We start from the raw sequence: 26,436 nt of genomic DNA, 5'->3' as shown, positions 1-26,436 counted from the left end.
AAAGTGGATTACTTAACAAACAGCTTACATTTCCCCAGTCCTTTTCACACTGGATGGAGTTATAAATCTCCTACCCATTATGAAAATGCATGAGAGTGAGAGTAACCATGTGGATAAGCTTCCACGCATCTCATGTAAACTGTGTTCATTTAGTTGTTCACAGTCAGTATGAAAACTGTCCCGAGAGCCTTCCCTGTGTATAGTATCATAGCAGATAATGTGTCAAGAGCACAAAGGACATAGGAAATTTGCCCCTGCCGTCAAGGAAATGATAGTGCAGTGACAGAATATTAGCTCAGAGAAGATTAGTTTGTTTTGTTTTGATTCCTAGGGAAATGTACACAAATGGATAAAATTGACTCTGCTGGACATCGGAGTCCAAACTCAGGGCCTCCAAGGAGACACTATGGCAATGCTTCCTACTGTCACGATAGGCTGAAGACAGGCAGGCAAGAAAGGAGTGGAGAGAAGGGGAAATGGAGAGAGGAAAATATGAATAGAAAAGAAAGAGGATGGGAGAAATGAGATCTAGAGGAGGAAAGAGGTCTCCAAAGTGGAGTGTGATAAAGGGGCCTCCACTCTAAATAAAGGACCCCAGCCTAGTCTTCTGGGACTCTTAAGGCTGCCCCACAATCACATGTGGTTTTTTTCCTCCTAAACAACTGACCATTTCTCACAAATATAAGAATAACTAGCCTTCCAAACTGGTATGTGCTTCATGTGTGGTTTCCCTTAACTTTTCCTCAAACATGCCTATTATATTATCCATAAACAGGCTAAAAATACATGGAAATCCCAAAGGAGCTGAAGGCCAAAAGCTTTGTGAGGCCCTGAGGAAAGTGGCCAACTTTTTGACATCCTGGTTCTCAACAGTGGTGAAGCCAACTTAGTGACATTTTAAGGTGCTCCAAAGGCTCCCCTTCTCCCCTCCCCCTCCATCCCCTCCCCAAGAAAATACTTGTTCACTGAGGCCTGAAATTGATGTTTCAGGGGACAGAGTTTTTCATTTCATAATAAAAAATGATTTTAAATGCATAGTCACTCTTGGGCAAAGTAAAACTTTGACTTGAAGTTACCATCTAGAAGCAGCTTGACCCTTTCCTGAGAGCAGAGCAGACAGCCCACCTGATGTTAGAAACAGGTGCTCCATCTAAGGATAACTGGTCAAACGGGGGAAGCTGGGGATGCAGAACTCAGATAGGCCAACATTCAGGTTTGTGAGGCGCTCCCCTGCCAACTTTTTAATGTGGCTCAGAAGAACATCTATGGAACAGCCCTGCTAGCCTCTCCAGCCTCATCTCTCACCAGCAACCCCATCTCAACTGCCTCGGCATCTTGAACTACTTCGAGGAACTTGAACTTAGAAGTTCTTTCCAGTTGCTCCCTCTGCCTGAAACATATTGTCCACCCTGCCCCACTCCACAATGATCCCTTTCACCTGGTCTACCCTATGCTTTCTTTGGTTTGTAACTTAGATGGGACTTTCCTGCAGAAAGCTTTTCCTGGCTCTCCAAGGCAGGGCCTATGCCCATGCAATGTGTCCCCCAGGCACGTGTTACATTGAGGGGTAGACACCTGATTTGTTGTCTGTTGTCCTCTCGAGAGTTGATCACCTTGAGTGTGTTCACCATTGTATCTCCGGCATTTAGTACAGTGCCTGGAGCAGATAAAGTTTCAATTAATAATTATTGAATAAGCAAAGGAATTTGCTTTCATTCTGCATCTGTTGTTAAATGAGAGGGAGTATAATTGGAGAAAAAGAAGCTTGTCCAGAGATGTTGGACTGAACTCATACGTATATTTCCCCTCCTACTAAAAACCCATCGAAATAACAGCAAAAGATATAATGAAAAGAATAAATCCATATTCGTTCTTATATTTGTCAGGGTAGGGTAACAGCTGCATGAAACATCATCAAATCTCAATGGATTAGAACAATGAGAGTTCATTATTCACCATTGTCATAGTCCAATGCCAGAGATAGGGTGGGGTGGGCCCTTTTATTCTTTCCATTCCCCAAATCCATCCAATTGTCAGGGGAGAAAAGAAGGCATAGATGTTCCCATGGGAGGATTTTTAGAAGCCAATCTGGAAGAGGCATACATCACTCTTACTCAGAATCCATTTGCCATAACTCTGTCAAATGGGCCCTACTAATTGTAAGAGGAAAAAAAAAATAGAGGTCGGCAGACACAAAACAGTCTCCCATGGCCCTGAAAAACAAGGAAGTATGATTTCAACAAACCAGAAGTTGAGGAATTTCTCAAAGCTAGAAAGCAACAGGGATTGGATTGGTAGATATAAATGAAGAAATGAAGCCACAACCAATAAGAAACTCAAGAAACAAAAGAAATTCATGCAGGAGAAAAATACGACAAAAATAAAATCAATTCCAGACATACTTCAAAGTAGGAGTCAACAAATACAAATCACAGGAAGGATTTCTGGAGCTGTTGTCAGGGAAATAAATGTTTGAAATTGCATTCAGGAAAAGCTGGGCTGCCCCACACTGAGTAACCAAGACCATCATTGCTTACCCCAGGAGGACACCTGCTGTGAGTGTCAGGACCAGGCAGCAAAGCAGAACAGAGGGTGAAGTAACTCGAATCCTCCATAAGGACTGCTGCAGAGGAAGAAGAAAGTGAGCACATGACTCCAGTGTTTTTTCCCAGGCTAAATTGTTCCACATATCTCTTTGGAGTAGGAGTTATAAACAGGAAACTCAAAGCAAACACGGGACCCAAAAAATAGGCTGTGTGCCCAGGTAAACTTATCAACGGAGATGAGAAGCACCCTGAAGACAAGCTTTAGACACACATTGTCCAGCCACACATCCTGCCCCTTTTCCAATCACCAGAAGGAGGATACTCATCAGAATGATGGGCAAAGAGAGATCCTCAAGGACAAAGCTAAACAGACATCCAGGGATTAGCAGATTTTTAAGAAAAATCAACACCCTGAAAGGGAGGTACCAAATGGCAACACGCAAACAACTAATACTTGATGAACAAATTTTAAAGTAGAAACAGATGAAGAATTTAAAATATAAACGTAATCAACAGATTTATTTTAGGTCTGTCATACCTCAAAAGCAGTAACTGTAACAGAAAGGAAGCAACGGGATTTGTTGGAAATGAAAGTGTTATCCATCAAATAAAATTTTAATAGATGGGTTAATTAGTGTTGGGAGACCATTCTCCTTCAGGCTCTTGCATTTCAGGGAACAGAGTTTTTCTTGCAAAGTGAGGCACTGACTGCCCTTTGTTTTACACTATCTTTTCAAGGATGTTTATTTAGTAAATGTTCTTGAAAAACAGAGACAGTGCCTCCCCTCCAGAGCAAGGCATGCTAACGATTGATTCAGCATAATGAAAATGTTTCCCTCTGGCGCAAAGGGCAGACATGCTTATAGAAGACTTCAGATCCTTAATCTCAGGGTTCCTGAGATTAAGGTTCCTGTGTGTGTGTGGAGGTATAATGATCTGGCTCTTCTTGTGTCTCCCTGTGGGAATTAAAACTCAAGAAATTAACACAAATGCTGATACTCTACTACAATTTTGTGAGTGCTAAATTTTCTTTGTCTCTAACCCAGAGTCTCGTGTCTCTTTCCAGGATCCATGAGATTGCGACAAGTTAATTCACAGGTAGAGGGAAATCTCAGACCCTTCACAGTTCTTAACAATTATTATAATGGAAATACTGAGAGCCTAAAATAGGGACCTGAAAGGTCAAGTCTAGGTATTCTCCCAGAGCTCAGCCCCCCACAGTGAATATAGAATATAGGGCTAATTAAGATCCAGAGACTCTAACATGAAATAGGATTCTGAAAGAATAGGGAAAACAGAGAGAAATAGATAATTAAGAAAAATAGAAAAACTTTTTGCAAACCTAAAGAAATATTTATATTGAAAAGGCTATAACATCTTAATAAATCACTCCATAGATTACTTAATATTTACAAAGGGAAAAAGAGTCCTCTACCATGGTAAAAGCTGGAAGAAATCACCTTAACCAAGTAATCAATACTTAACTAACATCATTAATAATGGGACAAACACATACGCTTTCTAATGCAATGCACTAAAAAGGACACAATATCACTTCTATAATATTCTTGCCAAAAATGTTTACTCTGAACCTAGACTTGTGGAAACAATCAGACAAATCCAAATTTAAAAACATTCTTTAAAACAACTGGCCCACACTCTTTATTCAAAAATATCAATGTCATGAAAAATGAAAAAAGACAAGGATGCTATTCTAGATTAAAAGAGAATAAAGAAACATGACAATTAGATGTGGTACATAATCCTTATTTGGATCCTTCAATGTAAAAAAGAAAAAAAGCTATAAAGGACATTATTGGAACAAATGGGGAAATTTGAATATAGAATATATATATATATTAAATAATAGCATTGTATCAAATTGAATTGAAACATTTAAATCAAAATTAAATAAAGTTTTTCATGTGCTAATTGTTTTAAGGTTATGTAGGAAAACATTTTTGTTCTTTAGGAGTTATATGTTGAAGTATTTGGAATAAAGTAACATTAATGTCTGCAACTCTTAAATGATTCAACAAAAAATTATATATATGTATTATACATTTATACATATACACGTTATACACATAATCCATATATATGAAACCTATATATATATGTATATATACACACACCCACAGAGAATGAGAGAGATAAAAGAAGAATATGGCTAAATATTAAAAATTGGTTAAACTAGAATATTTGGATGTTCATTGTATTATTCTTGCAAGTTTGCTATAGGTTTGAAAATTTTCAAAATAAAAAAGTTTGCTATAGGTTTGAAAATTTTCAAAATAAAAAATTGGTGAAAGTAGATTGCAAATGACAATCAAATGCCAAAAAACGGAGTAATATATAAAATCCCCATAGCTAGACATATTTAGGAACCATTTCATAACTCAAAATGTTTAAAGATAAAAAATTTTCAGAGGGCCATAAACAGGCTACATACATAGCATCCTTGGGTAGAGATAGAAGAAAGGGAACAATATCATCCAAGTTGTGAGAGAAACTTAGTTAGAACATAGATTTTTATATCCAGCCAATTAGAATTTAAGTGTGCATACAGCAAGAGAGAGATAGAGAAGAAAAAGTATTTTCAATAAAGAATAAGAAATTTTGTATTCAGAGATCTCCTCTGAAATAATGTCAAAGATATGTTCCAGCAAAATGAGAATGAATCAAAGAAACAGGAAGATATGGAATCCAAGAAACAGTGGAATACAAAGAAATTGTAAGCCATAAATACACAGCATTAGAGATATGAAACAGTTACAACAGAAAACCAAACTATTAAAAATGTATTTAGTGAAAATTTTTCTAGGACAAATGAGTTATCAAATTTAACTCAAGAAGAGTAAAATCTTTTAATAAACCATTAAACCTAGACAGTACTGAAAAAATAATCAATGAGTCATCCTTCAATAAAGTTCTAAATCTCAGATGGTAGTAATTTATAGTCTCACCTACAGTGGAAATTATCAGTATCTATTACATAGAGAGAATTCTTACAAATCAACAAGACAGCCCTATTTTTTTTTACCATCTTTATTAGAGTATAATTGCTTTACAATGGTGTGTCAGTTTCTGCTTTATAACAAAGTGAATCAGTTATACATATACATATGTTCCCATAGCTCTTCCCTCTTGCATCTCCCTCCCTCCCACCCTTCCTATCCCACCCCTCTAGGTGGTCACAAAGCACCGAGCTGATCTCCCTGTGCTATGCGGCTGCTTCCCACTAGCTATCTATTTTATGTTTGGTAGTGTATATATGTCCATGCCACTCTCTCACTTTGTCCCAGCTTACCCTTCCCCTTCCCCATATCCTCAAGTCCATTCTCTAGTAGGTCTGTGTCTTTATTCCCGTCTTGCCCCTAGGTTCCTCATGACATTTTTTTCTTAGATTCCATATATATGTGTGTTAGCATACGGTATTTGTTTTTCTCTTTCTGAGTTACTTCAGTCTGTATGACAGACTCTAGGTTCATCCACCTCACTACCCAATAACTCAATTTCGTTTCTTTTTACGTCTGAGTAATATTCCATTGTATATATGTGCCACATCTTCTTTATCCATTCATCCGATGATGGGCACTTAGGTTGTTTGCATCTCCGGGCTATTGTGAATAGAGCTGCAATGAACATTTTGGTACATGACTCTTTTTGAATTATGGTTTTCTCAGGGTATTTGCCCAGTAGTGGGATTGCTGGGTCATATGGTAGTTCTATTTTTAGTTTTTTAAGGAACCTCCATACTGTTCTCCATAGTGGCTGTAGCAATTTACATTCCCACCAACAGTGCAGGAGGGTTCCCTTTTCTCCACACCCTCTCCAGCATTTATTGTTTGTAGAGTTTTTGATGATGGCCATTCTGACTGGTGTGAGATGATATTTCATTGTAGTTTTGATTTGCATTTCTCTAATGATTAATGATGTTGAGCATTCTTTCATGTGTTTGTTGGCAATCTGTATATCTTCTTTGGAGAAATGTCTATTTAGGTCTTCTGCCCATTTTTGGACTGGGTTGTTTGCTTTTTTGATATTGAGCTGCATGAGCTGTTTGTAAATTTTGGAGATTAATTCTTTGTCAGTTGCTTCACTTGCAAATATTTTCTCCCATTCTGAGGGTTGTCTTTTCGTCTTGTTTATGGTTTCTTTTGCTGTGCAAAAGCTTTGAAGTTTCATTAGGTCCCATTTGTTTATTTTTGTTTTTATTTCCATTTCTCTAGAAGGTGGATCAAAAAGGATCTTGCTGTGATTTATGTCATAGAGTGTTCTGCCTATGTTTTCCTCTAAGAGTTTGATAGTGTCTGGCCTTACATTTAGGTCTTTAATCCATTTTGAGTTTATTTTTGTGTATGGTGTTAGGGAGTGTTCTAATTTCATACTTTTACATGTACCTGTCCAGTTTTCCCAGCACCACTTATTGAAGAGGCTGTCTTTATTCCACTGTATATTCTTGCCTCCTTTATCAAAGATAAGGTGACCATATGTGCATGGGTTTATCTCTGGGCTTCTATCCTGCTCCGTTGGTCTATATTTCTGTTTTTGTGCCAGTACCATACTGTCTTGATTACTGTAGTATAGTCTGAAGTCAGGGAGCCTGATTCCTCCAGCTCCATTTTTCTTTCTCACGATTGCTTTGGGGCTTCCCAGGTGGCGCAGTGGTTGGGAGTCCGCCTGCCGATGCAGAGGACATGGGTTCATGCCCTGGTCTGGGAAGATTCCACATGCCATGGCCGCTGAGCCTGCGCATCTGGAGCCTGTGCTCCGCAATGGGAGAGGCCACAACAGTGAGAGGCCCGCGTACAGCAAAAAAAAAAAAAAAAAGATTGCTTTGGCTATTCAGGGTCTTTTGCATTTCCATATAAATTATGAAATTTTTTGTTCTAGTCCTGTGAAAAATGCCTGTGGTATTTTGCTAGGGATTGCATTGAATCTGTAGGGATTGCATTGAATCTGTAGATTGCTTTGGGTAGTAGAGTCATTTTCACAATGTTGATTCTTCCAATCCAAGAACATGGTATATCTCTCCATTTGTATCATCTTTAATTTCTTTCATCACTGTATTATAATTTTCTGCATACAGGTCTTTTGTCTCCTTAGGTTTATTCCTAGATACTTTATTCTTTTTGTTGTAATGGTAAATGGGAGTGTTTTCTTAATTTCACTTTCAGATTTTTCATCATTAGTGTATAGGAATGCTAGAGATTTCTGTGCATTAATTTTGTATCCTGCTACTTTACCAAATTCATTGATTAGCTCTAGTAGTTTTCTGGTAGCATCTTTAGGATTCTCTATGTATAGTATCATGTCATCTGCAGTGACAGCTTTACTTCTTCTTTTCCAATTTGGATTCCTTTTATTTCTTTTTCTTCTCTGACTGGTGTGGCTAAAACTTCCAAAACTATGTTGAATAATAGTGGTGAGAGTGGACCACCTTGTCTTGTTCCTGATCTTAGTGGAAATGGTTTCATTTTTCCACCATTGAGGACGATGTTGGCTGTGGGTTTGTCATATATGGCCTTTATTATGTTGAGGAAAGCTCCCTCTATGCCTACTTTCTGCAGGACTTTTTATCATAAATGGGTGTTGAATTTTGTCAAAAGCTTTTTCTGCATCTATTGAGATGATCATATGGTTTTTATTCTTCAGTTTTTTAATATGGTGTATCACATTGATTGATTTGTGTATATTGAAGAATCCTTGCATTCCTGGAATAAACCCCACTTGATCATGGTGTATGATCCTTTTAGTATTGTGTTGGATTCTGTTTGCTAGTATTTTGTTGAGGATGTTTGCATCTATGTTCATCAGCGATATTGGCCTGTAGTTTTCTTTCTTTGTGACATCCTTGTCTGGTTATGGTATCAGGGTGATGGTGGCCTCATAGAATGAGTTTGGGAGTGTTCCTCCCTCTGCTATATTTTGGAAGAGTTGAGAAGGATAGGTGTTAGCTCTTCTCTAAATGTTTGATAGAATTCGCCTGTGAAGCCATCTGGTCCTGAAGACAGCCCTATTTTTTAAATGGGCAAATGATATGAATAGAAAATGAAAAGAAGAAATACAGGCAGCCAATTCACTTATGAAAAATAAATTTAATCTCAGTAGTAATAAAAGAGGTGAAAAGAAACTTCAATGAGAGATTCTATTTTCCCTCATCAAATAAGCAAAAATTAAATATTGATAATATGAAGTTCTGGCAAAGGTGTAGGGAAATAGATTCTCTCATTTACAGTTGGTAGAAGGAAAATGTAAATTAGCATAGACTTTTCAGAGGCCAATTTGGCAATATATATTAAGGTACAAAATGTGAATACATATACTTTGTCCAAGTTTTCTGCTTTAAAGGATCTGTCCCATACAAATACTGGCATACTCTGGAGAAAGGGAAGAATTACAATGTAAATTCCTTACTAGGGGATACTGTGCATCCATTTAAAAGCATAAAATAAATCAGAATGCATTAACATGAAAGTATCTCTAACCATAGTAACGCGGCAAAGAAAGCTGTATAACATATATAGTTTTTTGATGCTGTATATCTGTTGAAATCATCTGATGTGTAAGCTTTCATCCTCGGTACTGGACTTACAGAACTGAAGAAAACAGATAAGTTTCCTGGCCTTACATACTTTACATATCCAGTTTGGGAGATGGGAGATGAGAGTGGGGTTGGGGTGAGCAAATAATAAACCAGTTAGCAAATACATAAGATAAGTTTCTATTAGTGATAAGTGTTCTATTAAGGCAATAAACAGGGACTGTAGTGGGAGAGGATGCCCAGCGTAAAGTCAGTGCTATCAGTAAATGAGAGCCATTATGATCTCCCCACATATGTTCTGGAATTGAAAACCCCTACAATTCCTATCAATCTCTTGTCTTTCAAGATGTGCCAGCCAGAGAAGATGTAATATAATCAAAATTCTGCAGAGGTTTTGTAAGCTGACAGAAAGCACCAAACTGCAAGTCCAGCATCCAAGTTTTTCATTCTTGTGCATCTGCATTAGCAGAGTTATATCTAGTCTCTGAAAATGAGGGAAAGGAGGGTGTACTTGGCATTGCAAGCTCATAGGCATGTTTCAGGAATACATGAATAATTATGTTACCTTTTTTTAGAATGTTTTTGTCTTATGTAAGTAGAATTAGTACAGGCAGTAAGTGTACACAAAGTGATTGTGGATTGGACTTTACATATGTGTTTGTGTATAAGAGGAGTACATATGAAGGAGACAGAGGACTCCAAGAAGGAACATCACGCTATCTTGAGTCCTCCCTGTTCCCATGAATGAAAGTTTTGGGCTCTACAGTCCTGACCACAGGGTAGGGGCTACAGTGGCCCCACGCCAAGCAGAGCCCATAAAGCAGAGAATTTCTTTGTGTGAATCTTCTTCATCCACCATTTGCTATCCAAACCATACTCCATTCTCCATGGCATTTCAAACCCAAAAGAGCAGAACAGGAGCCATGTGTGCTTTCAGGTGGCCCTCTCCTTTAGACCTCTGAAAAGCAGAGGGCTGTTTTGGAGGACACTCACCCTTTTGTCCCTCTCTCAAGTGCTAGCCACTCTTGCTCAGACTCACATCCCAAGGCTGACTACTCAGAGGTAGGTGCCAAATGGGCTGCATGTGTGCACTCTACCAGGAGATTCAATGCAAGTGCTTTTAAGAGGTCAATGCCCTCCCACTGGGAAATGCTAATATGCTATGTACTTAATGGTAATATGCTATGTACTTAATTAATTTCTACCCAACAGCAATACCATAAAATTGGAAAAAACAATTCCATCACCCAGGATCAATGTGCATAAAGTATACACAAAAGGATCAAAAGTTTTCATCAGTAAACTTGTGTTTGTGCTTTGGCTGAATATTCAGAGGTCCACTTCTACTATAGGCTGATGAATGCTGTACAGTTAATTACCAGTTAATTGTTTGTCTCTTTCTCCTTGTGTTGCTACTACATGGGTTAGAAATGACAGGGATGAGATTTCTGCTAGTTGCCTTCAGATCAGGAATCCAAGGGAAAAGCTTCCCATTAGATTTTACTATAAAGAGCCTTCCTTTTTATAAGTGTTTTTGTTTTTTTAAAAAAACATGCAAAAACAATCATATCATGATTAGGGAAACTGAGCTACAAGGTAACCAGGTGGAGCTGCCATCTCATGAATGTTCAATGATACGGGCTGTAACGATTTCTTAACAACCAGTCTGGAGATGTAGCTACATAATACAAATAAAACTGATTGAAAGAGTGAAAGCAACAACATAGCTACCATTTATACAGACTACATAATGTTATACAACAGCTTTATAATTATTTGTCTTTTTGTTTTTTTGTTTTTTTTCCGGTACGCGGGCCTCTCACTGTTGTGGCCTCTCCCGTTGCGGAGCACAGGCTCCGGACGCACGGGCTCAGCGGCCATGGCTCACGGGCCCAGCCGCTCTGCGGCATGTGGGATCTTCCCAAACTGGGGCACGAACCTGCGTTCCCTATCTCCAGCACTTTAAGCTCCATGAGACAAAGACTATCCTTTCTTTCACCTCTGTCTCTCTAGTACCAAGCCCAGTACCCGATACTTAGCTGACACGCAGGAAATATTGTGAGTGAATGAACAAGTGAGTTAATGAACAACTGAAAAAGCCAGGTTTAAAACCCAGTTCTTCGAAACTGAGTTATTTGTAATGAGGTGGATGGACCTAGAATGTGTCATACAGAGTGAAGTCAGAAAGAGAAAAACAAATACCATATGCTAATGCACATATATGGAATCGAAAACAACAGTACTGATGAACCTAGTGGCAGGGCAGGAATAAAGATGCAGATGTGGAAAACAGACTTGAGGACACAGAGTGGGGAGGGGAAGCTGGGATGAAGTAAGAGAGTAGCACTGACATATATACACTACCAAATGTAAAATGGCTAGTGGGAAGCTGCTGCATAGCACAAGGAAATCAGCTCGATGCTCTGTGATGACCTAGAAGGGTGAGATAGGGAGGGTGGGAGGGAGGCTCAAGAGGGAGGGGATATGGGGATATATGTATACCTATAGCTGATTCACTTTGTTGTACAGCAGAAACTAACACAACATTGTAAAGCAATTATACTACAATAAAGATATATTTTAAAAATGAAAGTAAATAAATAAAACCCAGTTCTTGAGAATTCCCTGGCAGTCCAGTGGTTAAAGCTCGGCGCTCTCACTGCTGGGGCCCCAGGTTCGATCCCTGGTCAGGGAACTGAGATCCCGCAAGCCATGCGGCACAGCAGAAACACACACACACACACACACACACACAAATAAAAAATTAACCCCCAGTTCTTGGGCCTTGTATGCCATTCCCATGATAGCAAGATACACCCTTGCAGATACCCAGAAGTTCAAGGCAGAATAGAAGACATTAACAGAGGATATCGGGGCCACGGACTATAACTCCCATTTAATTTCATATGAATTTATGGCCTAACCAATTCGGAGATTTGTTTCCAGAAAGTATTGATTTATTCCCTTGAGATCAGTCCCGGTAAATACAAGTCTTAGTGCATTGGCAGTTCACTACTGTGGACGGCTACCCAGTACATGGTGCTTTAGTTGATTGCACGTTGTGGTCTCAGCAGAGTGAGGCTGGATCTTGAGACTGGGCTCTTTCCTCATAGAATGATACACTGAAGGAGGTTGGAGAGCCAAGGAAATGGAAGGCAGGTCCATAATCTCTGCTGCTTCTCACAGGCCCAGATGGCTAGTGTCAGAATCAGAGAGAATGGCAGGAGCTCCTATTTCTTCTGCTGGGTGTCACCTGCTCCTGGCCCTTTTACCTGCCCCTGCATCTGAGGACCGAAAAAGCAGCACAATTTCACAGGCTGAATCTCCTCTTCCTAGCTGATCCGATCTAACTCACGAAGAATGGGTTACAAAGCACCAATAGTCCATCAAAGGCAGGGCCCTTACTTTAATCTTGATCTTCAGGTTGCATTGACCTCAGATAGCTTTCCCAGAATGTTGTGAAAATATGCTACACACACACACACACACACACACACACACACATTACTTTAGTATTCAAAGAAGTTTCTAGGGTTAATGGAGCATTTGACTCAAAGCATAGCCAACGCTTGCAGTGATATCTTGGGTATAGAATTTGCATTTATGATTTCTTATCCTCTTCTCTTTACCAACACCAACCCCCTTAGGAAAGGAGCCTGGAGGGGGAACCAAGAGTTTGGATTGCAAAATTGAGGAGTGTGCTGAAACACCTGCTCTAGAGGACTCATCGTCATCCCCTGTAGATATTCAGCAACATTCCTGGCAGGTTTCCACAGACATTGAGAACACTGAAAGGTAAGTGGGAAGTTACCCTAAATAGACTGCCAACCCTCCTCTAGTTAACACTCAGGGGCTAGAGAGAGTCGAGATTTTCTTTCAGTTTCAGAAACAGAGCTCTCAGTAAACTGAGATGAGAGACGGTAAGGGGTCCAAATCCATCTGTGGAATGACAGCAGAGCCTCCAGGAGATGTGGGCTCCCAGGCCTCTGCTTTTCCCACTCCATCAGTCTTGCATCTCCATGGAGATGAAAATGGAGTGCTTCCTTGGGAAGGGAGAAGGGTGGATCTATATACCCATCACAGCTCACCCACCAGGATGGGTCCCAAAATTTCCATTTGTTTAAGGGAGAAGAACTGAAAATTGTGCAAAGATGTCTACTAGATTCTCAGATTTCAGGTGTATGGAATGGCCTATTCAGTTGCCAGTCAGGGGCTGAGTGTTCTGTCCAGTTCACAGACAGCTTTCCAAAGGGCTGTCTTCTCTTACTCTCCCAGGATGTAAATGATGGCCCCTTAGTGGTCAAAGTGAGGTAATGCATTTGTCTTAACAAGCAGTAGCTCACGGCTAGAGAGGGAGTTTCTTTCTTGGGAAGAAGAGATTCTACAGTGATTCTATTTCATTTGGGAAAAGGAAGCAATAACAATAATATAATCATAAACGCATCTAGATGCTAAAAATTCCATTCTGTGAGGCAGAGGGACAAGCCCCTTGTTTATTGGCCTTCACACTGATATCTTGTCCTTTGCTACTGATGTCCCCAGAGCCAGCACGAAGCAGCTGAACACTAGGCAATTCCATCGAGGACTCTGTGTGTGTGGGGTTGAGTCACTGACAAGATAATGAACACTATTTTTTTATTTTTAGAAATGTATCACACAGTGACATTTAGAGCCATTGTAGTTCTACTTTCAGATTGTAATATAATTCTAAAGCTAATTAACCAAATTTCTGTGTTTATAGAAAATTGAAGCATGTGGTAATTACGTGCTATTAATAAAACTGGGATTTTGTCTAAGCTTGGAAATCCAACAATTCAAACAATAAAGCTGTTTGGCACAGTTTGGTAGAGCTATAGACAAATGATGAGTGATTTCTCTTAATTTATAAAGTAGAAAATGCTTTGCTCTATTCCCAGGAGTATCTGCCAGAGTGCCATGGTCAGTGTGTAATCCTTCAGCAAAGCCATGTTCCTTCTCAGAAACCTCGCACAGAATCTCTATCCAGGACTTGTAAGCTTGTCAGAGAGCAAGCTACGGCTGATAATAATAATAGGAGAATCTAGCTCTCAGCGTTGGAGGTATTTCAGTTCAGCCTAAAAGTTCAGATTCTGGTCAAAGGAGGTGGGAGTGACTGGGAGAAGTAGGCACAGTAGACCTGGTCTGGGAGGGGGCTTCCTTGCTTCTCCCTATCACTTTGCCCTAAGAAATCTGTGGGTCTCAAACTGGGCTGCACATTAAAAACATTCCAAGCCAATTTAATGTGTTGACCCTTGGGAATGCTTAACACCTGTGTTACTGTGCATTCCAATTACGATAATGAGAGACGACAGGGAGTGAAACCACATAGGCAGGACAGCCCTTGGACCAGATGAGAGAACATCATCACCCAGCCTCAGCTTTGCCCAGGGTTCTTCTGTTGTTCTAGTTGCGTGCCCTTCGCCTGCCCTTGGAAACGTGAAGTACTGTCCTCATTACCAGAGGCTCTTCTCTGATCTCAGCCAGGTCCAACTGAAGGCAGATATGAGGGCTCCTATAGCAGAATGCCCTGCGGAAACGTTTGTCAGAGTAATTCTTATTCCTTCCAGAGCCAACCCAACTCAGATTTACTTTTTTCTTATACAAGCAAAATAAATGCAATATTTGCCTACTGGAAGCTCGAGCTGGTACAGTTAGGCACAGACTTTGTCCTTCAGTTGTCTCACAGAACAGACGGTTTGAGATTACATTTCAAAAATTTACAGCTGATAGTTTTTCTTTTTATCAATTTTACAGAGACATGCGAGAAATGAAAAACCTTTTAAGCAAACTCAGGGAAACTATGCCTTTACCATTGAAAAATCAAGGTGAGTCTTGTCATTTCTCTTTGAGGCAGAGGATGTTTTTAACATGATAACCTTGGGTCTTGTTTCCTCAGAAATTAAAGCAAGTTGTTGTTTTTTTTACACAAGCAATAGAAGGCATTGAGCCTACAGTTGTCTTTCCTCGAGAAGACAAGCGAATGAGAATAGTTTATCAGGTGAATGCAGTTTTGCTCTGAGGGGGAGCTGAGAAACACTTTGATGACACAACAGACACCTCCTCCACTGGCCCTGTCAGTCAAGAGCATTTATTCATTGTATACGCTGTGAAAAGCACCACACCATGTATGGCAAACACAAAAGGACTGAAGACTTGGCCCTTTAAGAAGTTTACAGCCAAGCGGAAGCGACTTAAGAACACTTCCAAAGGAAGATCCCTGCCAACCACGTGTTGTGTTGTTATCTAAACAAAGTAATAGTAATAATTAACATAAATTGCCACTGTGATTTTGCATCCAATTCCAATGTATGGGGGTTTTTCCAAACCACCAAGCAATTATCGGACACCAGCTGGGTGTCCTGCAGTTCAACTGAATTCTGACACTAACTGGGGACAGCGTCGGATTCCATGAGTTAAGGGTTCAGTAGTCCTAAAAGACTGCCCGCCCTCAGCCCCAACTTTAGACACCAATCCCAAGTTCAGGTTGTCACCTGAGCTTCTGACATCCAGCTATAGATCAGAGGGTCCAATGAACTCCTTCTTAGGTTCAGTTAGTTCACTAGAGCAGCTCACAGAACTCAGAGAAACATTTTACTTACCAGATCACCGGTTTATTATTACAGGATATAACTCAGGAACAGCCAGAGAGAAGAGATGCACAGGGCAAGGTATGGGGGAAGGGCACAGAAATTCCATGCCCTCTCCAGGAGCACCACTCTCCCCAGTCTCAGAAGCTCTCCAAACCCTGCCCTTTTGAGTTTTTATAGTGGCTTCTTACACAGGCATGACTGATTAAATCACTGGCCATTGGCAATTGACTCAACCTCCAGCCCCTCTCCCCTCCCTGGAAGTCAGGGGGTGGGATTGAAATTGTTAACCCTCCAATCACGTAGTTGATTCTCCTAGCAACCAGCCCCCACCCTCAGGTGTTTTCCAAAGGTCACATCATTAACATAACAAAAGACATCTTTATTGCTCTCTAAGGAAGTTCCCAGAGCTTTGGTAGCTCTGTGCCAAGAATGAGGTCAGAGACCAATATATATAAATTACAATATCACAGCCACTGTCCTAAATACCTTAGATGTATTAACTACAGTAACTTATTTAATTCTAATAACAACTTTGAGGGAAATGCTATTCATGTTTCCCAATTTACAGGAAACTGAGGCACAGAGAGGTTAACTAACTTGGCCAAGGTCACACAGACTGTAAGTAGAAAGGCTGGGATGTGATCCCAGGTAGCCTGTCTCCGGAACTATCCTATGGGAGTATACACCAGAAAAGGAAGCAGAAACACAGAAAGGGAAAGGGGATATTCACTAGAATGTAAGTTCTGTGAGGGGAGGGCCTCTGTATGCTTTTGTTAACTGTTTTATCTTCAGTACCTAGAGAAATGCTCGGAACATAGTAGAATAACACCCAGCATAAACATTAAATGTTTGTTCAACCTGCACCCAACTTTGCAGCCCCAGAGTCTGAAGATATGTACAAAGGACTAATAATAATCACTTTCACTAAGCACATATGGCCAGAGCAGCCTTAAGGGAAGCATCAGCTTCAGAGGGTTGTCCATAGAGGGTGGAGAAAGGGTTTTTAGAAGTAAGAAAGATACACCTTGTTTCCACCGAGCAAAGCCCAGAGCAAAGCCCAGGCGGGAGGGAGGGCAGGGTGCTGCTTGCCTCTGGGTGAGGAGGGAGAAGAGTTGGCAGCAGAGCGGGAGCTCCACTTGGCTCAAGGAGCAGCGTGGCATAAGGTGGAGAGGTGGAGGTGAGAACACCAGACAGTGTAGTGTGACCTGAGCTGCAAGGGACGGAGGCAGGTAACAGAAAATAAGAGGCGGGCGATTGACATATATACAATAATAGGTATAAAGTGGATAACTAATAAGAACCTGCTGTATAAAAGAAATAAAATTCAATTAAAAAATAAATAAAATTTAATAATAAGAAAAGTAAAAAAAGAAAAGAAAGAAAGAAAAGAAAAGAAGAGACCAGCAATGTGGTGCATCAGGTAAACTGCAAGCACCCCCAAAGGGCCTGGTGACCGAGGGTTCCTGGCTTGAGCCGTCGGTACAGTGTTTGGGAGGCCTTGTAGGGTTTTAAGAAAACAGTGTTTTACTACAGAGTGTTGTAGTAACGAGAGCCCTCTGGACACAGCCTGCAAGTTTGCTGCTAGGAATAAGCATGGTTAAGGCTAGCCTTGGGTTCCGATGCTTGCTCTGCCGTTTTCCTGGAACAGGTAGTTTAACTTCTGGAAATGTACATTTCCTTATCCCTGAAAAAGAAATTAGACCACCTACTTCAGAGGCTTGTTGTAAGGATTAAATGATTAAACGCATGTCAATGCCCACTACCAACAGAGAGCAAGCGCTCAACAGATGCATTATTATTATTGTTATTGTTATTATTGATATTTACCAGCTGGCCCAGCAACCTAGTTCAGGAAAACTCCAAATCATCATCAAATTGAACGATACCTGCTACATTTCACTCTGAAGCAGACTATGTGTAGCATCCATGAAAGGGTGATCCTGAGCCAGCTCTCCAGAATATTGATCTCTGAGACGTTGGATTTGGGGCTCATGTCTGAAGCTATCCTCACCTTTGTATTATGTAGGGCAAGTCCCCCCCACCAACAGGATGTGGTTGGTCTTCTTTTACTTCACATCCAGTTGCTTAGGAGGATGACAACCCACGGCCCCCCAGGCTGAGTTTCATGGATGCCATAGGCTATATTTTAAATTAAATATCTGAAACATTCCCTCTATATTTAGTGAAAGTTCATCCAACAGTTTTTGAATCGGGCATTATTGGAAAAATAGAAATTTTATTTTCTTTACTTAGGACATTTTTATAATCACAAAAAGTATAATAGAAATACTGGGACTTCCCTGGCAGTCCTGTGGTTAAGTCTCTGCGCTTCCACTGCAGGGGGTGTGGGTTCGATCCCTGGTCAGGGATCTAAGATCCCACATGTCAAGTGGTGTGGCCAGAAAAATCCAAAATTATAGTAGAAATATTTTGTATAACTTTGTATTACTTTTATAAACGGAAAAAATAATTAGAATTTTAAATACATTTTAAAAATATAATAATAGTAATGAATGATTGATACTATGAGTAAAAACACAAGTGAAAAGGGAAAAATTGAAACAAGTGATGCCTACGACTTGAACCCTAAATCCATTTGGGCCATGCAAAGGAAAAAGCTAGGAGATAGAAGGACTTCTTCAGGAGGGAGTAATGCTGTATGATTTAAAAATAATTTTTAAAATTCAGGTGAAGTCTTGTGGGAAATTAAGGTTTCTTCATTGGGGGGAGAAATGGGAACCCTTAGCACGTGAAGATACGTCTCTGTTCTGGGCATGTTTAATGGGTACTCCCAGCATGACGTCACTGGGAGCGGAGCGGTGGGGAAGGGGAATGCGAGTCTCCGCTGGGACGTCTGAGAAGGCCTGAAGGAAGGAGAGCAGGTCTGTTGGAGTCACCATGGGAACATTTTTTAGCAGATGCATGCGGCACTATTTTAATCAGCAGATCAGCCAGATCCCTCTCTCTGCGTATACCAAGACAGAGCATAGAGGCTGCCCCATGACCTTCCTGGAATTCTTTTCAGGAGATTGATTCATTACACAGGTCTAATCTATGCAGAAAATGGTGTGGGGTGAAATGTGGGAAAATGTGTTCCAGTTTTTCTCTGTAGGACCTTATTGTCAAAACATAATTCTAACTGGATGAAAAGCATTATAGAGAGCCATCTGTTTTCCTTCTGCCTGCTTCTTTCCTTTCTCTTTTCATTCCATTTGCACGTGAGTTTGAAGAAGAGAGAAAAAGGGAAAAGATACTGCTCCTGGTCCCCCTTTTTCCTACATTCCACAAACCCTGACCATGTGGAAATCCTGCCAGGCACGTACGGGGTGCGGGTGGGGAACCCACCCTGGAAATGCTCTGAATCCCCTGTTCTCCAGGCTCCATCCTGTCCCGCAACTCAGAAACTCTTCCATGTTGATTTGAGCATTTCGAGATTGAATCCTATCTTCCCGCCTTCCCACCACAATCAAAACTTGACTCAACAACAATATGCTTTACATTGATTTCCAGTGACAAATAAAGGAAGGTGGCCAAGATCAGGAATTGTAATGGTTAGTGATTATGCCTTTATTTGAGATGGGACCTTTGCTTCTGTGCTTCCAGTTTAAGGCTGGAGACAGAGGTGCACAGAAGAAAACTCCCTTGCTCGGCTGCAGCTCCCGGCAGCCTCCCGGCAACGTCCAGGTCTCCTGGCTCTCAGCCCTCTGTCCTTTCCTCTGCTTCAGCACCTCTCCTGTCCTACATTCCAGGTCACTGGCAGTGCTGTAGGGAGCTTCATTAATTATGAGAGTCTTGCTGTGTCAAATGGATTACAAATGGAACCACCTGTGTAGAGCCCACAAAGTTACCGACAAAGGCTAAAAGGAGATGGGAAAGTGAAGGACAAGCATCTTCTAAATGCAGGCTGTAATCAAACAAAACACTGCAGAAATAATTTAAGCCTGAAAGACAGTTTCACCTTTTCCAAAATTCTGACTTCATGAATGCTGTGTGGTGTGTCAATACATTTACTCTTGCCTAGAATTCGGTTGGTGGTACCATGCATTACAGTCTGTCTGAAGTGGATCAGTCAGGAATTGCAGCTGTTCTAGAATGGGCCCCCTCCTGCAGACAGTCCTACTCCAGACTAAACTGGGCCTAGGAACAGTTCCCCCATTCTCTATACCCCTGATCCACTCCAGTCTGGACATGTATAACTAGAACCAACATAGCCATGGCAGGCGGAAGAGTTCTCTGGCATCTGGCTGAAGAACACTGAGCAGTTATGCCACCTGCTAGCCTGGAGATGACTTTTTAGGTCCTTCTCCAGCACCGCATATAAAGACTTTCTGTGCCTCAAGTTGGTGTCTGAATGTCACTCTGGGCAGTTTTTTGTTTTGTTTTTTAATTAATTAATTAATTTTTGGCTCCATTGCATCTTCGTTGCTGCACGTGGGCTTTCTCTAGTTGTGGCGAGCAGGGGCTACTCTTCGTTGCAGTGCGTGGGCTTCTCATTGTGGTGGCTTCTCTTGTTGCAGAGCACAGGCTCTAGGCTCACGGGCTTCAGTAGTTGCAGCACGCAGGCTCAGTAGTTGTGGCACACGGGCTTAGTTGCTCTGCGGCATGTGGGATCTTCCCAGACCAGGGCTTGAACCCATGTCCCCTGCATTGGCAGGCAGATTCTTAACCACTGTGCCACCAGGGAATTCCACTCTAGGAAGTTTTACTGGTTACCCCAGATCCTTTGTAATCTCTACAACATTTTGCCCAGGATTCAGCATGACATATGCTATCCCTCCCCCGCTCCTCCAATCTAATCCACTCATCACTGATCACACATCAGTTTCTAAATACATTACTCTAATTATGTTGAGCCACTACTCAAATTTTATGTGTCTACACATTGTCCATTGAAGGAAAAACAGACTTCTCACCTCATCATTTCTTGTCCCCACCATCATCCAACATGTGATAGTCACTTACAGTATGCCAGATTCTGTGTCAGGTGCTGGGGATGACTCCCCCTAGAGGCTTTCCATCTCAACAGGACAGAATGGGATGAGAATCACCTGGGAAGCTTTTTCAAATGACATAAGCCTCCCCTTGCAGAGACTGTGATGGAGCCTTCAGGGTATGACATGTGAATTCTGGAAACAACTAACACACACACACACACACACACACAGATACACACACACACACAGAGATACACACACACACACACACACACACACATACTATTGGAAAGACAAAAAAATAGCACTTAAAATGCAACTATTAGTTAGATACAGGTTGCTATAAGGGTATATTAATAGTTAGAAACAGGTTGCTACAAGGGCATATTGGATTCTCACCTAGTCAGATTTTAGTTGTAAATGGGGAAGGAGAGGACAGGAGTAATTGAGAATTGCTTTTTGGAAAGTATCTGAGCTGAGATTTTTTAGGATAAATTGAAATTAGCTAAAGAAAAAGATAGAAGATTCTGAATGTGTGAAAGTGTCTGAGGAGATGACAGAGCAGGGCATTTTGATAAACTATAAACACTTCATTATTTGGGAAAGTGGTTAGAAAAGAGGCTTAAGGACTTCCCTGGTGGCACAGTGGTTAAGAATCTGCCTGCCAATGCAGGGGACACGGGTTTGAGTCCTGGTCTGGGAAGATCCCATATGCCATGGAGCAACTAAGCCTGTGCGCCACAATTACTAAGCCTGTGCTCTAGAACCCTCAAGCCACAACTGCTGAGCCCATGTGCCACAACTACTGAAGTCCGCACACCTATAACCCATGCTCCGCAACAAGAGAAGCCACCGCAGTGAGAAGCCCGCGTACCACAACAAAGAGTAGCCCCCACTCACCGCAACTAGAGAAAGCCCGCGCACAGGAACAAAGACCCAACGCAGCCAAAAATAAAATAAATAAATTTTAAAAAAAAAAGAGGCTTAAGAGAGAGATTAGAGGGAGTCTTTCAAGATGGTGGAGTGGAAGGACCTTGAGCTTACCTTCTCTCATGAACACACCAACATCACAACTAACATCTGAACAGCCATCGATAGAAAAGACTGGAACCTACAGAAAAAGATCTTCTACATCTAAAGGCATAAAGAAGAAAGCACAACGAGACGATAGGAGGGGTGCACTTGAAATATAACCAAATCCTTAACCTCCTCCCCCACCCCACCCCACCTTGGGTGACCTTGCAGAGGCTCTCCCACAGGAGTGAGAGTTCTGAGGCCAACATCAGGCTTCCCAGCCCAGGGGTCTGGCATTGGGAAGAGGTGCCCCCCAGAGCATTTGGATTTGAAGGCCAGCAGGGCTTATTTGCAGGAGCTCCACAGGACTGGGGGAAACAGACACTTAACTCTTAAAGGGATTGCACAAAATCTCACATGTACCAGGACCAAGGGCAAAAGCAGTAACCTCAGAGGAGCCTGGGCCAGACCTACCTGCTGGTCTTGGAGGGTCTCCTGGGGAGGCGGGAGAGGGGGGTGCTGTGGCTCATGCTGGGGCCATAAAAACTGGTGGCAGATATATTGGGGATGAACTCTGCATGAACTCTCCTTGAGGCAGACATCTTGCTTGGGTCTTTAGCACAAAGACCCGGCCCCACCCAACAGCCTGTAGCCTTCAGTGCCGGATGCCTCAGGCCAAACAACTAATGGGTGGGAATACAGCCCCACAGCCCCAAGCATTAGCAGTCAGGTTGCCTACAGACTTCTTGATCACACAGCCTGCCCACCAGAGGGCCAGGACCCAGCTCCACCCACCAGTGGGCAGGCATCAGCCCTTCCTGCCAGGAAGCCTACACAAGCTTCTAGACCAGCCTCACCCACCAGGGGGCAGAAATCAGAAGGAAGAAAACTACAAATCAGTAGACTGTAGTCTGCAAACACAGGCCAGACACTACCCTGGGACCGCTGGCCCCTGGCCCTTGGGTGAGTGCACTGCTGGGACCCACAGGACGTCTCCTACAGAAGGCTACTTCTCCAAAGTTGAGAAACGCAATTAACCCCAAATGAGGTGGCAGAGGAATGTGTTTCAGATGAAGGAACAAGATAAAACTCCAGAACTAAGTGTTGTGGAGATAGGCAATCTACCCGAGAAAGGGTTCAGAGTAACGATTGTAAAGGTGATCCAAGAACTCAGGAGAAAAATGGATGTTAGAGGGATTTTTTAACAAAGAGTTAGAAAATATAAAGAACAACCAAACAGAGTTGAACGATACAATAACTGAAGTGAAAAACACACTGGAAGGAATCAATAGTAGAGTAAATGAAGCAGAATGGATCAGTGAACTGGAAGACAGAGCAGGGGAAATCACTACTGTGGAGCAAAAAAAAGAAAAAAGAATGAAAAGAAATGAGGACAGTGTGAGAGACCTCTGGAACAACATTAAGCACACTAACATTCACATTACAGGGGTCTCAGAAGGAGAAGAGAGAAAGAAAGGACCAGAGAAAATAGTTGAAGAGATTATAGTTGAAAATTCCCCTAACGTGGGAATGGAAATAGCCACCCAAGTCTGGGAAGTGCAGAGAGTCCCATACAGGAAAAACCCAAGGAGAAACACGCCAAGACACATAGTAATCAAATTGGCAAAAATTAAACAAAAAGAAAAATTATTGAAAGCAGCAAGGGAAAAACAAGAAATAACATACAAGGGAACTCCCATAAGGTTATCAGCTGATTTTTCAGCAGAAACTCTACAGACCAGAAGGGAGTGGCAGGATACCTTTAAAATAATAAGTGAACAGAGTATCTGTCAGGCAAGAGCTGCTGTGATGGTTTATGATGATGCCAATAAAAAGTGGGTGCCAGCTGGTGGTTCAACCGGGTTCATCTGAGTTCATATATATCATCATACAGGCAACAACACATTCAGAGTGGTGGGCAGGAAGATTAAGGACCAGCAGGTAGTGATATATTGTGCCATTCCTAAAGGGTTGAAGTACGATCAAGCTACTCAGACCTTCCACCAATGGTGGGATGCTAGACAGGTGTATGGTCTCAACTTTGGCAGCAAAGAAGATGCCCATGTCTTCGCAAGTGCCATGATGCATGCCTTAGGAGTGTTGAATTCACAGGAAACAAGGCCAACATCGCCTAGACAAAGCTCACAACTACCTGCCGAAGTTCAGAATGGCCCATCACAAGAAGAATTGGAAATTCAAAGGCGGCAACTACAAGAACAGCAATGACAAAAGGCGCTGGAGCCGGAAAGGCTGGAGAGAGGAAGAATGCAAAGGAAGAGATTGGAGAGGGAGAGGTTAGAAAGGGAAAGGCTGGAGAGACTGGACTGGGAAAGGCCAGAAAGAGAGCGGCAAGAGCAGTTAGAAAGGGAGCAGCTGGCATGCGAGGGACAGTGAAGAATGGCAAATGGCGCTGCCCCTGCCTCTGTGGAGACAACTCCTCTACTTCTGAGCCAGGCTGGCAGGCAGCCTCTCAGCCACGGAACCTCCAGCCCAACAGGGCATTTTCTTGGGACCACCTGCACCTCCACCCCCTCCTCCACTCCCACCAGGTCCTGCCCAGGCATCAGCCGCACTCCCTCCACCCCCAGGGCCCCCTCTACCCCCTCCACTTCCGTCCTCAGGGCCCCCCCTCCGCCTCCTCCACCGCCTTTTCCGAATCAGGTACCCCTCCTCCCCCCCCCCACCTCCTGCTGCTCCCCTCCCTGCATCTGGATTTTTTTCGGGATCCATGTCTGAAGACAATCGCCCTTTAACTGGACTCGCAACTGCAGTTGCTGGAGCAAAACTTAGGAAAGTGTCACGGATGGAGGATGCCTCTTTCCCAAGCGGAGGGAATACCATTGGTGTGAATTCAGCCTCATCTAAAACAGATATGGGTCATGGAAATGGATCCCTTCCGTTAGGGGGTAGTGGTTTAATGGAAGAAATGAGTGCCCTGCTGTCCAGGAGGAGAAGAATTGCTGAAAAGGGATCAACAATAGAAACAGAACAAAAATGAAGATTCAGAGCTTGTAACTTCTAAGACCTCTTCAACAAGTACACCTGAACCGACAAGAAAGCCTTGGGAAAGAACAAATACAATGAATGGCAGCAAGTCACCTGTTATTTCCAGACGGGATTCTCCAAGGAAAAATCAGATTGTTTTTGACAACACGTCCTATGATTCATTACACAGACCAAAATCTGCGCCCTCGTCACAGCCCAGTGCCAACGGAGTCCAGGTGGAGGGACTTGGACTATGACAGGCTGAAACAGGACATTTTAGATGAAATGAGAAAATTAACTAAGCTAAAAGAAGAGCTCATTGATGCAATCAGGCAGGAACTGAGCAAGTCAAATACTGCATAGAGAATCAAACTAAGGAGAGACAGGACTTTAATCTGGAGAAAGGAAAAAAAAAAAAAAACCAACAAAGAACAACTGTGGTAACAACAACAAAACCCTTAAATTTTGTGAGCTGTAAGAAGAAAATGGAGACAAAGCAGGGAACAACCAACATACTTTGAAAGACTTCGGACATTACTACCCTGGTGATAAGCTGTTTCCCTCCCAGTTTGCTGCTTTTTTCTGACCTTTACAACAGGATGGAAGAGAGTCGTATAGGAGTTCCTGTATCAGTTATGCAGAAAATACTGAATCCATCAGGCAAGATCACCGTGCATTGAGATATTTTCGTGTCAAGAGAAAATCACACATTTTCCACAATCCATTGCTAAAATAAAGAGGAGAAAGGCTTGAGAAGTTTTCTTCAGAGAATGGTGATGAGGAATTTAGCAAGTTATACTATTGTATTGTTCCTCTCAGGTTTGTCTTCCTATGACATTTGATATTCCATGAATAATTGAGTTCAGCCCTATGTAGGTTAAGATCATAAAATGTGGAACAAATGGAATGGTATGTGCTTTCAAAGGGGGATATTTATAAGAAATGTCCTAAAAATGATTTGTTCGGAGTGAGGAATTTTAGAATGATAGGAAGTCTCTCGAGTTTAGCCTTCATGCAATTTTGTAGGTTCAAACATAAAATTTGTCCATAATTTAAAGATTTAGATGCCTTCCTAAATTGTTACAATGCTTTACCAAATCTGTGACTCCTACATAACACAAAGCAGTGGTCAAATGTAAAACAATATATTGTAGATTCACTGTAGGTTTTCAACCTTTTTTAGATTTATGCATGTGGACATATTCATAATGTAATTATAAATTATAAAATTAGAAAACCACCACAAAATTAGCTTTTTTAAATTGCAGACAGTAATGCATGTCAAACTAATATGTAGTGGCCTTTTCAAGGCCTAGTCCCAGGGAAAACATTTTGTAGAGTACAGGGGAGTAGAAGGAAGGGAAGGAATAATTTTTTATTCAAAGTTAATTTCTGCACTATCTTCATTCTCAGTTATCTGCATGAATAATAATGGGGAATATTTTGTGACTTAATTGGTAAATATGTTAACAGCATCAAGTACTTAATCTTTTACATCATGTCTTCAGCTATTTGTATTTTAACTTGAGTAAGTTCAATGGTCTGAAACATGATTCTGAGCTTCACATGAATTACATCTTACTGTGGAACTCAAAAGTTCCATCCCTGAATTTGACAGTTGTTATTACCTTGGCGCCCTGCAGTTGTACAGGTGTTCAGGTACACGTTCCTGACTACAAAGCTGCTTTTGAATCTTATGTTGCAATACTAGAAAAGTAACAATGATGGCAGCAATTAAGGTCCCAGAACTCATTAGATCAAGGGAAAACAGTGAGGGGGGTCCTGCATAATTTTCTTTTAAT

General features: G+C 41.6%; 1 protein-coding gene and 1 pseudogene across 3 annotated transcripts in view; both read left to right on the top strand.

The window, feature by feature from the left end:
- The window catches only part of RGS7BP (regulator of G protein signaling 7 binding protein), a gene marked incomplete at both ends in the record, with an annotated part of 115,406 nt that overhangs the window by 81,815 nt on the left and 7,155 nt on the right, over positions 1-26,436 (top strand). Inside the window, 2 exons of one of the 2 annotated variants that reach the window (XM_082837391.1) lie at positions 12,741-12,888; positions 14,866-14,936. In XM_082837391.1, the coding sequence (XP_082693517.1) occupies positions 12,741-12,888; positions 14,866-14,936 (219 nt within the window). Of the gene's footprint in view, positions 1-12,740; positions 12,889-14,865; positions 14,941-26,436 lie in introns of those variants that run through there. The other variant, XM_082837392.1, reaches the window with a different exon arrangement.
- LOC309959921 (protein enabled homolog) lies at positions 24,028-25,174 on the top strand (annotated as a pseudogene). The gene has a single exon. The product of its transcript is annotated as a protein enabled homolog (transcript).

The sequence above is a fragment of the Leucopleurus acutus genome (genome assembly GCF_964270905.1).
Source record: "Leucopleurus acutus genome assembly, chromosome: 3".
NCBI classification, from domain to species: domain Eukaryota; kingdom Metazoa; phylum Chordata; class Mammalia; order Artiodactyla; family Delphinidae; genus Leucopleurus; species Leucopleurus acutus.
This window is presented reverse-complemented; position numbering and strand designations above follow the sequence as displayed.